The following is a 13496-nucleotide window of genomic DNA, read 5'->3' as shown; positions in this document are numbered from 1 at the left end:
TAATGAGACCCTGTCTCTACAAAAAATTTTAAAAATTAGCCAAGGATGGTGGCACGTGCCTGTGGTCCAAGCTACTTAGGAGGCTGAGGTAGGAGGATCGCTTAAGCCCAGGAGCCTGGGAGATCGAGGCTGCAATGAACTGTGATTGTGCCACTCCAGTCCAGCCTGGGCAACAAAGCAAGACACTTGTCAAAAAAAAAAAAAAAAAAAAGGCAGAGGCAACAAAAACTAAAATAGGTAAATGGGACTATATTAAACTAAAAGACTCTGCACAGCAAAAGAAACAATCAATAGAATAAAGAGACAACTTACTGAATGGGAGAAAATATTTGCAAACTACTCATCTGACAGGAGACTAAGATCCAGTATATATAAGGACCTCAAACAACTTAACAGTAAAAAAACAAATAATCCCATTGAGAAATGGGCATGACTAGATATTTCTCAAAAGAAGACATTACAAATGGCCAGCAGTGCTCAATATTACTAATCACCAGGACCAAACACCGCATGTTCTCACTCATAGGTGGGAACTGAACAATGAGCTCACTTGGACTCGGGAAGGGGAACATCACACACTGGGGCCTATCATGGGGAGGGGGGAGGGGGGAGGGATTGCATTGGGGAGTTATACCTGATATAAATGATGAATTGATGGGTGCTGACGAGTTGATGGGTGCAGCACACCAACATGGCACATGTATACATATGTAACCTGCACGTTATGCACATGTACCCTAGAACTTAAAGTATAATAAAAATAAAAAAATAAAAAAAATAAAAAAAAAATTACTAATCACCAGGGAAATGCAAATCAAAACCACAATGAGATATCATCTCACTCCAGTTAGAATGGCTATTACTAAAAAGCCAAAATATGGCCGTGCATGGTGGCTCATGCTATATTCCCAGCACTTTGGGAAGCCTGGGCAGGCGGATCATCTGAGGTTAGGAGTTTGAGACCAGCCTGGCCAAACCATGGTCAACATGGTGAAACCCCATCTCTACTAAAAATTTAAAAATTACCTGGGTGTGGTGGTGGGTGCCTGTAATCCCAGCTACTCCTGAGGCTGAGGCAGAAGAATCACTTGAACCCAGGAGGTGGAGGTTGCAGTGAGCCAGAATCGTGCCACTGCACTCCAGCTTGGGCCGTAAAGGGAGACTCCATCTTAAAAAAAAAAAAAAAGCCAAAAAAATAACAGATGCTAGCAAGGATGCAGAGAAAAGGGAACTTTTATACACTGTTGGTGGGAATGTAAATTAGTGCAGCCAATATAGAAAACGGTATGGAGATTTTTCAAACAACTAGAAATAGAACTACTATATGATCCAGCATTCCCGCTACTGGGTATTTATCCAGTGGTAGAGAAATCAGTATATCACAGGTATACCTGCACTCGCATGTTGATCACAGTGCTATTCACAGTAGCAAAGATAGAGAATCAATCTAATTGTCCATCAACACATGAATGGATGCAGAACATGTGTTATATGTACACTATGGAATAGTATTCAGCCATAAAAAAGAATGAAATCATGTCATTTGCAGTATCATGGGAGGAACTAGAGGCCATTATCTTAAGTGAAATAAGCCAAGTGTGGAAAGACAAATATCGCATGTTCTCACTTATATGTGGGAGCTAAAAAATTTGATGTCGTAGACATGGAGAATAGAATGATAGATATGAGAGACTGGGAAGGAAGGAAAGTTGTAGGGATAAAGAGTAGTACAATGGGTACAAACACTAAACGGAAATAAGTTCCTTCTGTGTTTGATTGCAAAATAGGGTGACTATACTCAGCAACAGTACTTTGTGTATTTCATACCAACTGGAAGAGAGGACTTGAAATGATACCAACACAGAGAAATGGTAAATGAGAAGAAAAAGTTTCTAAATACTGACCTGACCAAGAAAGTGGTCTTCATTCTTGCTTCTGGATATTCTTTAGCGAAGGTACCGAAGGCTTGTGTTGCACTTAATCAGTGCTCAGTGGATGGATTCTCATTTTCTGAATTCTCTATTTAGATTTAGCTAAATTAATGCCTTCTGAAATGTTCTCAGTTAACGTATTCCAGAATGGAATATTTCCACTTTTTGAAGTGGAAACATTAATCTGATTTGATTCCTGGTCTAGGATCTACTACTACCTAAATTAGCATTGTGACCGTAAGCCAATCACTTAGACTTTCTGCCTGTTTCCTAGTACAAGAATGAAATGAAAGGTTACATGTGAAGTTGTGATATTGTGAAATATAAATTTAGTCTTTGTCTCCATTTCCTGGTATACAACTCCTAAAATCCTTAGCATCTCTAAAGTGACTTGTTTCTTTGTATGCTAATGAGTTGACTGATGATTGACAACCCTTGGTAGCTCCAGGATGGGATCTAATTACCAGACAACCAAGGAAGGATTAGAGAGTTGGGACTTTCAGCCCCACAGCCAAACCTCAGGGGAAAGGGGAGGGGCTGAACCTTAAATTGATCACCAATGGCCAATGATGTAATCAATCATGCCTACACAATGAAGCTTCCATAAAAATCCAAAAGGATTGGGTTCTGAGAGGTTTGGGAAATCTGGAAGCTATTCCTGGAGGGTGGTGTTCCCAGGAAGAGCGTGGGAACTTTGTGCCCCTTTCCATAGCTCACCCTGTACATCGCTTCGTCTGTATCTTGTGTAATATCTTTTGTTTGTTTGTTTGAGACAGTCTCACTCTGTCACCCAGGCTAAAGTGCAGTGGTGCGATCTCCACTGTAGCCTCTACCTCTCAGGTTCAAGCGGTTCTCCTGCCTCACCCTCCCAAGTAGCTGGGACTACAGATGTGTGCCACCATGCCCAGCTGACTTTCGTATTTTTAGTAGAGACGGGTTTCACCATCTTGGCCAGGCTGGTCTCGAACTCCTGGGCTCAAGTGATCCACCTGCCTTGGCCTCCCAAGTGTTGAGATTACAGATGTGAGCCACTGTGCCCACATTGTAATATCTTTTATAGTAAACCAGAAAAACGTGTTTCCCTGAGCTCCGTGAGCTGCTCTAGCAGATTAACTGAACCTAAGAAGGGTTGGGGCCTCCCTGATTTATAGCCAGTTGGTCAGAAGCACAGGTAGACTTGCGATTGGAATCAGAAGTGAGGGGCAGTCTTGTGGAACCAAGCCCTCACCCTATGAGATTTGATGCTACCTCCAGGCAGATAGTGTCAGGATTGAATTGGAGGACACCCAGCTGGTGTCTGCTGCGGAATTGATTGTGTGCTTGGTGGTGGGGAGAAGTCCCCACACGTTTGGCTATAGAAGTCTTCTGTGTTGATTATTGCGGTGTGAAAGCAGAGGAAAAGGAGTCAATGTTTTTTCCACTCTCAGAAATAACATCAGTATATTTTAAAAGTTCCCTGAGTGATTATAATTTGCAGCTGGGGAAGAGAACCACTCCGCTACAACATTCTACAAAGTGCTAGGAAGTGGTGTTTTCATTCTGTGCTATATATTCTTGGTTACAAAAGGAGATAGGGGCTAGTTTAAATTCTAATGGATTTTTTCTTTATTATTTCTAGGCATTGGCCAGTTGTCTCAGTCTCTTACGAAAGTGTTTTTTTCAGGCAGCTGGTATTGCCTGCAGGGATTGGGGAAGTCCTCGGTTAGTTTGGAATTTTCCATGACTCTTAGCTCTGCACCATTAGTGTCGACTGGAGTCACAGAGCTCTTCAGTGTGTCTGCCTGTGCTGTTCTCCTCCTTTTTTTATAATGTCAGATGGATGTTGAACCTCAACTACAAGTCTTAGTATCGTGTTTGTGTTTAATACCCTTGTTCTAAGGATGGATCAGAAAATATCATCTGAATGAACTTTTTGTTTATTAAATGAGTCAGCTTGAACTATCTGTTTTGGCCTGGTTTCCTCAGGTGTCATGTTTCCTGTCACAAAATCACCTTTTGTTTCTGTGGGCACAAGCTTCTGATGTGGTGCTGGCTAAATCTCCAGCAGTCTCTCCATTGGTGATCAGAATCAGCTCTAAAAAAGCTCTAAAAATGACAGTAAATGGAAGAAAAGATATCCACCCAGATAATGGCCTAGTTGGGGCTTGGCTAGTTCCCCGCTTATAGGGAAATTGAAAGTCCTGAAAGTTTAAAAGGAGACTGCTATAGTGATATATCTACTTATCCTTAGAAAGCGATTCCCGGCCGGGCATGGTGGCTCACGCCTGTAATCCCAATACTTTGGGAGGCTGAGGCAGGCGGATCACCGGAGATCAGGACCAGCCTTGCCAACATGGTGAAACCCCGTCTCTACTAAAGATACAAAAATTAGCAGGGCATGGTGGCACACGCCTGTAATCCCAGCTACTCGGGAGGCTGAGGCAGGAGAATCGCTTGAACCTGATAAGTGAAGGTTGCAGTGAGGCGAGATGGTGCCATCGCACTCCAGCCTGGGTGATGAGAGCAAGACTTTGTCTGAAAAAAAAAAAAAAAAGTAATTCCCGGCCCAGTGCAGTGGTTCACGCCTGTAATCCCATCACTTTGGGAGGCTGAGGCGGGCGGATCACGAGGTCAGGAGTTTGAGACCAGCCTGGCCAACATAGTGAAACCTCGTCTCTACTAAAAATACAAAAATTAGCAGGGCATGGTGGCACACGCCTGTAATCCCAGCTACTCGGGAGGCTGAAGCCGGAGAATTGCTTGAACCCAGGAAGCGGAGGTTGTGGTGAGCTGAGATCGTGCCACTGCACTGCAGCCAGGACAACAGCAAGACTCCATCTCAAAAAAAAAAAAACAAAACAAAAAAGAAAAGAAAGTGATTCCGTCGATCCCAGTGCACCATGCAGACAGGATAGCAGTATGTTACCAAATTTCACTCTCCCAGATCGGTAGCTGGAGGTTGGTTGGGCTTGTTTACCTTAACCCTGCCCTCCCCCCCACACCATTGTCCACCAACAAAAGAAGTTCAAATTCATGCACAGTTGACCTTTGAGTAATGTGGAAGTTAGAGGTTCCAGTCCCCTGCACAGTTGAAAATCCATTTATAACTTTTGAATCCCCCCAAATTTCACTACTAATAGCTTACTGTTGATCAGAAGCTTTACCAATAACATAAACAGTCAATTAACACATAGTTTGTATATGTTTTATATCCTGTGTTCCTATAATAAAGGAAGGTAGAGAAAAGAAAATGTTGAGAAAAGCATAAGGAAGAGAAAATATGTTTACTATTTATTAAGTGGAAGCGGATCTGCATAAAGGTCTTCATCCTTGTTGTCTTCACACTGAGTAGGCTGAGGAGGAGGAAGAAGAGGGGTTGGTCCTGCTGTCTCAGGTGTGGTAGAGGCAGAAGAAGAGGTGAAGGAGGTGAAAAGGGAGGTGGAGGCAGGAGAGGCAGGCATATGATCAGACCCAGGCATCCAAGTTGACCTGCATGGTTCAAATCCATGTTGTTCAATGGTCAATTGGATTTTGAGTAAGAACTAAAGGCAGTGTGTATTCTGCTTCATTCCCCTGCCTGTCTTACTCCTTCCCTGACCACCTTGTCGAAGTAATGCCCCCAGAAGCCATTCTCTATTCCTTCTCCCTGCTTGAGTTCCTTCATAACAGTTATCACCTGACATTCTATTATGTAAGCTCTATGAGGACAGTAGGACAGTAACATTTCGTTTTTCTCCATTGTATTTCTGAGGCCTAGAACCTAGTAGGTACTCATTAAATATTTCTTTAGTAAGTGAAAAATGGTTTGAATACCCAGACATTTGCATATTTTTTTTTGTTCTTTGCTTTTGTCTGAGCTAAGTGATTCTCTTTTTTTTTTTTTTTTTTTTTTTTTGAGACGGAGTCTCGCTGTGTCGCCCAGGCTGGAGTGCAGTGGCCGGATCTCGACTCACTGCGAGCTCCACCTCCCGGGTTTACGCCATTCTCCTGCCTCAGCCTCCCGAGTAGCTGGGACTACAGGCGCCTGCCACCTCGCCCAGCTAGTTTTTTTGCATTTTTTAGTAGAGACGGGGTTTCACTGTGTTAGCCAGGATGGTCTCGATCTCCTGACCTTGTGATCCGCCCGTCTCGGCCTCCCAAAGTGCTGAGATTACAGGCTTGAGCCACCGTTCCCGGCCACTAAGTGATTCTTAAACTTTATTTGGCATATGAATTACCATATCATATATAAGACCCTTTATACAGAACTTTGTGAGCAATATAAGAACATTTTACAGATAAATCTGTGCTATTTTTCTTTTCTTTTTTTAGAGATAGGGTCTCTCTTCGTTGCCCAGGCTGGAGTGCAGTGATGTAACTATAGCACTGTAGCCTTGAACTCCCAGACTCAAGGGATCCTCCCACCTTAGCCTCCCAGGTAACTGTGACTACAGGTGCGAGTCAGCAAACCTGGTGAATTTTTAAAATTTTTTTGTAGAGATGGGTTCTCACTGTGTTGCCCAGACTGGTCATCAACTCCTGGCTTCGAGTGATCCTTATCCTCCCAAAGTGCGGGGATTATAGGCATGAGCCACCGCACCCAACCTGTTTTTCACTTTTCACCCTGAAATAAGATGTGGCACCATTGTACTTCCTTTATAGTTAGTCTGTAATACAGAGGAATGCCTCTTTATTTAGATTCTGAAGTAAACTGGGGAGAAGGTAAATGCCCATTCTGTTGAGTTCCACAGTAGGATGTGTTACATATTTTTGTGGTGGTGGGGATTAGAGAAAGGGACCTTACGTGTTATAGTCTAATTGGAAGATGATAAGCTGCAGTCAAACCTTGCCTGTACCAGTAAAAATGGGTGTGTCATATAGGTTACGGGTCTTAACATTTGGAGAATGGATAAAATAAGACATATTTTCCCTGAGGTTGGAAGCTGTGATGATGATAAATTGAGATTAGGTGAAAACACTTTGAAGCGAAGATATCATGAATTCAGGAAATCTTGGATACTTAGAAAGGTAATTAGGTAGGCTGAGACGGGCGGATCACGAGGTCAGGAGATCAAGACCATCCTGGCTAACATGGTGAAACCCCGTCTCTACTAAAAAATACAAAAAACTAGCCGGGCGAGGTGGCAGGCGCCTGTAGTCCCAGCTACTCGGGAGGCTGAGGCAGGAGAATGGCGTGAACCCGGGAGGCAGAGCTTGCAGTGAGCTGAGATCCAGCCACTGCACTCCAGCCTGGGCGACAGAGCGAGACTCCGTCTCAAAAAAAAAAGAAAGGTAATTGGATAATAAGAGAAAAGTGAGACTTACTGTGATGAAGCCTCACTGCTTTGTGATATGTCTCAAGATGAAGGCAGGCTACGTCCTGGGAAACGTTTTGTTATCAGACAAGCTGCTGTTAGTTAGCACAGTGTATATAGAAGGTTTGGTGTGAATGCAGTAGATTTAAGTTTTGCTAGTGTACATTTTTCATGCTAATTGAAACTGGTCATGTTCCAACATGATTTCACCACTTTGTTGTTGTTTCTCTCCCATCCTTCTTTTAGTTGGCTGATTGCAATTCTGGCCCAACTCAACCCTCTCTTTGGACCACAATTGAAAAATGAAACCATCTGGTATCTGAAGTATCATTGGCCTTGAGGAAGAAGACATACTCTACAGTGCTCAGTCTTTGAGGTGACTATGCTCGTGACCTTTCTTATCAGTATGTTCAGGCAGTCAGAGTTTGCCTTGACTTTTTCTCACCATTTTATGGCCATTTTAGCACATGGCAAGGGCAAGCTGCTAAATGCAAACACAATCTGAAGAGCAGAAATAAACTTGGAACTTAAGCCTTCCTTACCTAAGTCTCAATAAGATTCTTTTTAGATTCTGCTATTACCCTGCCTTTTTAAGTAAATACAGTTTGATTTACAAAATTAAGCTTGCATGCACTCTTTCAGACACAGATCAAAAAAGTAACTGTTTATACTTGGCATTGTGAGATCCAGCAACTTTAAAAAGTGGCTGGCAGATTTAAAATTGAGCAGATTTCTTTCCAGCAGTAGTCAGCCGTCCGGACAGAACCGTTCCTGTGATGGTGTTACAGTGCTGGGAGAGGAATGTCTTGTCTTCATCCGGCTGCCTGTGCCACCGTTCTGGTGGTGTCTGGCACTGGTACAAGACAGACTGTGCTTCCCTGAGAGTGTGCTAAGCATTCACTTTGGCTGCTTAGTTCTAGTCTGGGAGCAGACAGAGAAAACAAAATTAAGAAGGTTTTTGAATGTTTTGGATGGAGAAATGTGCCTGCGTACGTTTGTTTTGTGTTCCTATAAAGGAATACATGAGACTGGGTAATTTATATTTGGCTCACATTTCTGCAGGCTGTATAAACATGACACCCGCATCTGTTTGGCTTCTGGTGAGGCCTCAGGAGGTTTTTACTCATGGCAGAAAGCAAAAGGGGAGCAGGCGTGTCATATGGCGAGAGAGGGAGCAAGAGAGAGAGAAGGAGGTGCCAGGCTCCTTTTAAACAAGCAGCTCTTGTGTGCACTAACAACTACTTCACTCATTACTGTGGGGAGGTGTATTAGTCCATTTCCATGCTGCTGATAAAGACATACCTGAGACTGGGTAATTTATAAAGAGAGAGGTTTAATGACTCCCAGTTCCTCGTGGCTGGGGAGACCTCACCATAATGGCGGAGGACGAAAGGCAGTTCTTACATGGTGGCAGCAAGAGAGAATCAGAACCAAGCAAAAGGGGTCTCCCCTTATAAAACCATCAGATCTCTTGAGACTTATTCACTACCACGAGAACAGTATGGGAGAACCGCCCCCATGATTCAGTTATCTCCCACCAGGTCCCTCCCACAATACATGGGAATTATGGGAGCTACAGTTCAAGATGAAATTTGGGTGAGGACACAGCCAAACCGTATCAGGAGGGTACCAAGCCATCCATGAGGAATCCACTCCCATGACCCAAACACCTCCCACCAGGCCCCACCTCCATCATTGGGGATCACATTTCAACATAAGATTTGGAGGGGACAAGCAATCCAAACCATATCAGTACCTTCTGAAAATCGGTCTTAAGGTTGCAGCTTCTATTCGTCCTGAGGATCAGAGAGGTTAGTAGTAGTATAGTGGAAAGATTTATTCACTGGCTGAGAGTCAGGAAACCTCTTATTTAATCTGTTCTTTGTTTTTATTATTTTGTTAAATGGAAGTTAGCTTTAAATGCCTTGACTAGATTTAGGTTCAACGCTTTTGGCTCTTTAGGTGTTACTGTAAACTGTGTATTGCTTCCCATCTGGAGAAACAGGATGTCTGACTCTCCTATTTTTAGTAGTGCTGATGTGATCGCTGAGTTCAGGTAATGACAGCCTGGTTCCTTCATTTGTAAAGTTCTTATCAAGTGATTGTATCTATTGATGATCATAGCCTGAATTAATCATTTTAGTTGAAATGGCAAATGGTGATTTGCTGCTGCTGCTGTTTTTTTTGTTTTTGTTTTTGTTTTTCTTTTCATTGAGACAGAATCTCACTCTTGTCACCTAGGCTGGAGTACAGTTGCACAATCACGGCTAACTGCAGCATTGACCTCCCAGGATTAAGCGATCCTCCTGCCTCAGCCTCCCGAGTAACTGGAATTACAGTCTTGAGCCACCATACCCTAACATTTTTGTTTTTGAAACAGAGAGTCTCTGTCACCCAGCTGGAGTGCAGTGGCACCATTATGGCTTACTGCAGCCTTGCACTCCTGGCTCAAGTGATCCTCCTGCCTCAACCTCCTGAGTAGCTGGACTATAGGCACACACCGCCATGCCTGGCTAATTTTTTAATTTTTAAGAGAGACAAGGCCTCACTGTGTGGTGCATGTTTTGGCTGATTTTTAAAATGTTATTTATTTTTTATAGAGAGGGTCTCTTTCTGTGGCCCAGGCTGGAAAGTAGTGGTGTGATCATAGTTCACTGCTGCCTTGAATTCCTGGATTCCAGAGATCGACCTGCCTCAGCCTCGCTAACAGCTGCAGGCACGCAGCACCTGTGACTTTTAATTTTTGTAGAAACGAGGTCTCACCATCTTGCCTAAGTTGGCCTCAAACTCCTAGGCTCAAGTGATCCTCCCACTTTGGCCTTCCAGAGTGTTGGGTTTATGGCCATCAGCCACCATGCCCAGCCACAAATGATGATTTTTCCCGTTCTATTTTTATTTATTTATTTATTTTGAGACAGAGTCTCGCTCTATCACCCAGTCTAGAGTGCAGTGGCACGATCTCAACTCACTGCACCCCCTGCCTCCTGAATTCAAGTGATTCTCCCGCCTCAGCCTCCCAAGTAGCTGGGACTACAGGTGTGTGCTACCACACCTGGCCAATTTTTGGTTACTTTCAGTAGAGATGGATTTTCACCATGTTGGCCAGGCTGGTCTCAAACTCCTGACTTTAGGGTGATCCACCTGCCTAGGCCTCCCAAAATGCTGGGATTACAGGTGTGAGCCACCATGCTCGTCCGATTTTTCAATTGTCTTACTACCTCCGCATTTGATGAGCTGAAATGCTTCAATAAAAATAACTTTCCTGCCGGGCACAGTGGCTCAAGCCTGTAATCCCAGTACTTTGGGATGCTGAGGCAGGCAGATCACTTGAGCCCAGGAGTTCAAGACCAGCCTGGGCAATATTGTGAACCTTGTCTCTACAAAAAATACAAAAATTAGCCAGGCAAGGTGGCGCACACCTGTAGTTACAGCTATTCGGGAGATTGAGGTAGGAGCCTGGGAGGTGGAGGTTGTAGCCAGCCAAGATCACACCACTGCACTCCAGCCTGGGTGACAGATCAAGACTCTGTCTCAAAAACAAACAAAAAAAACCTTTTCCTCATCAACAGGATGATTTAGTAGACTTGAAATACAGATCATGGGACTGGGTGCGGTGGCTCACGCCTCTAATCCCAGCACTTTGGGAGGCCAAGGCAGGCGGATCACGAGGTCAGGAGATCAAGGCCATCCTGGCTAACACGGTGAAACCCGTCTCTACTAACAATACAAAAAAAATTAGCCAGGCGTGGTGGCAGGCGCCTGTAGTCCCAGCTACTCAGGAGACTGAGGTAGGAGAATGGCATGAATCCAGGAGATGGAGCTTGCAGTGAGCCGAGATTGCGCCACTGCACTCCAGCCTGGGCGACAGAGCAAGACTCTGACTCAAAAAAAAAAAAAGAAAGAAATACGGATCATACAAAAATACGGGAAAAGCAGAATATAGGTTTAATTCTTTTAATTTTCATAGTAAGATGTTGGTGGCCAAGTTCTAGGGTATTCAGTGAGATTTTTTTTTAAATTTTAAATAATTACATTTTTTATATTTTTTACCCTTTATATGGTTGTGTTTTTTTGTTTTTGTTTTTTGTTGGTTTATTTTTGTTTTGTTTTGTTTTTTGTCTGTGAGAGCCTGTTTAGGATGGCTTCTATGTACTTTTGATGTTAGTTTTCGGTAGTTTCCTTACTTTCTGGCCGTATCCAGGCAGCTCTTGTGTATTTTCTGTCCTAGACTTAGATTTAGCTGTTCCTTGAATTGCTTTCTGAATTCCCCACTAAAAGGATGTCTGATTTACTAGTCAGTTCTCAGGCCCATTTGACCCTGGTTCTGTTCAGTGGAAATGGCATTTAAAAATCACGATCTGAGTGCTATGTGTGTTCATTGCTGCTGGGGTATAATTGCTTCTAAGCCTTTTCAGTGGGAAGAAGCAGGAAGTATGTATTTTTCAGAAGAAAAATAATCGTAAGTTTGCATTAGTATTTTATCTTCAGATGTAACATTACAGAGTTTTTATTTCTTTGGTCATTTTTTTTCTTTTCTTTTTTTTGAGACAGAGTCTCGCTCTGACGCCAGGCTGGAGTGCAGTGGCGTGATCTCGGCCCACTGCAACCTCTGCCTCCCAGGTTCAAGCAATTCTTCTGCTGCAGCCTCCCGAGTAGCTGGTGTTACAGGTGCTTATCACCACGCCTGGCTAATGTTTGTATTTTTAGTAGAGACAGGGTTTCACCATGTTGGTCAGGCTGATCTCGAACTCTTGACCTCATGATCCACCTACCTCGGCCTCCCAAAGTGCTGGGATTACAGGTGTGAGCCACTGCATCCGCCCTGGAATTATTGTTATTATTTCCCCTGGCAGTTTTGTCACCAGTTTGATAATACAGTTAGACTAAGTTGTTTGTGTTCAAATTATTGTATTTTTTTCTGTCTTATTTGCTGCTGTTTTTTGAATATATAAAACATTTCCAAAGTCAAATTATGAACAAGATACATTCAGAGAAATCTATCCTTTCACTGTTTCATATTTTGCAAAGATTAAGCAAATACGTAATTCATATGTACATACACACTGCTGTTACAGAAAAGATATCAGCTACATATACTATTCTGTGCCTTCGTTTATTCATTGAACAATATATACTAGAGATTGCTGCATACTGATGTATAGAGATCTTTCTCATCTCTTTACCATTGATAATCCTTTTGGATTATTTCCAGTCTTTTGCTATTACTGATAAAGCCACAGTGCCATCCTATGCATATGCCATTTTCTGTTTTTGCTGTTGATCTTTAACATAGCCTCCTTGAAAATGGAATCTCTGGTTTAAAGATATATATATAATTTTTCTAGATACTGCTACATTGTCTTCCACAGAGATTATACTGTTTTGCATTCCCATCAACAGTATATGAGTGGCCGGGCGCGGTGGCTCACGCCTGTAATCCCAGCACTTTGGGAGGCCAAGGCAGGCGGATCATGAAGTCAGGAGATCAAGACCATCCTGGCTAACACGGTGAAACCCCATCTCTACTAAAAAAATACAAAAAAAATTAGCCGGGCATGGTGGCAGATGCCTGTAGTCCCTGCTACTTGGGAGGCTGAGGCAGGAGAATGGTGTGAACCCGGGAGGTGGAGCTTGCAGTGAGCTGAGATTGCGCCACGCGCTCCAGCCTGGGCAACATAGCGAGACTCCATCTCAAACAAACAAACAAACAAACAGTATATGAGTTTCTGTTTCTCCACAACCTGAATTTTGCCAATTTAATTTCCCCTTCAATATATATATTTTATTTATATGTTTATACATATGTGTCTGTGTGTGTGTGTTTTAATTTAAGACACGGGGTCTCAGTGTTACCCAGGCTGGTCTCGAACTCCTGGCCTCAAGCGATCCTCCCACCTTGGCTTCCCAAAGTGCTGGGATTACAGGCATGAACCAGTGTGGCTGGCAATAATACCAATTTTTTTTTAACCTGCCTTTTTCATCAAGTTATGTTTTCTACTCTTTATTTCAACTGTAGTGAGTGTTAGGTAAGGCTGTTGATTAGGGTTTAAAGCTGAGAACTTCAGGCCTCAGTTGGATCTAGTTCCAGCATTGCTTTTCACTTCTCTGAGTTTCATTTCCTTCCATGATAATGAGAGAATTGGGCCCTTTGACACTAAATAACACTGAGGGGGTGGATCTGAAGACATTTTATCTGCTTATTCTTTTCACTGTCATATCTCTGTCAACCTGATTAATTGACAGATTACCCATGTTTTCACTCTGGTCCACAGTACTCGGACTGCTTGAAACC

The 13496-nt window shown here is 43.1% G+C and overlaps 1 protein-coding gene and 1 non-coding gene across 3 annotated transcripts in view; both read left to right on the top strand.

Annotated features, from left to right (window-relative positions):
- The window catches only part of ATP6V0E1 (ATPase H+ transporting V0 subunit e1), a 46583-nt gene that overhangs the window by 26784 nt on the left and 6303 nt on the right, over positions 1–13496 (top strand). For both annotated transcript variants that reach the window (XM_023218951.1, XM_023218950.1), the window contains exon 3: positions 7451–7580. In XM_023218951.1, coding sequence (XP_023074719.1) covers positions 7451–7544 — 94 coding nt within the window. In that variant the 3' untranslated portion in view covers positions 7545–7580. The remainder of the gene's footprint in view (positions 1–7450; positions 7581–13496) is intronic.
- On the top strand, positions 7941–8140 carry LOC111547239. The gene has a single exon (XR_002733061.1). It is a non-coding gene; the product is annotated as a small nucleolar RNA SNORA74 (small nucleolar RNA).

Source organism: Piliocolobus tephrosceles, chromosome 4, assembly GCF_002776525.5.
Source record: "Piliocolobus tephrosceles isolate RC106 chromosome 4, ASM277652v3, whole genome shotgun sequence".
Taxonomy (NCBI): Eukaryota; Metazoa; Chordata; class Mammalia; order Primates; family Cercopithecidae; genus Piliocolobus; species Piliocolobus tephrosceles.
The sequence above is the reverse complement of the archived record's forward strand: the minus strand, read 5'-3'. Positions and strand labels throughout refer to the sequence as shown.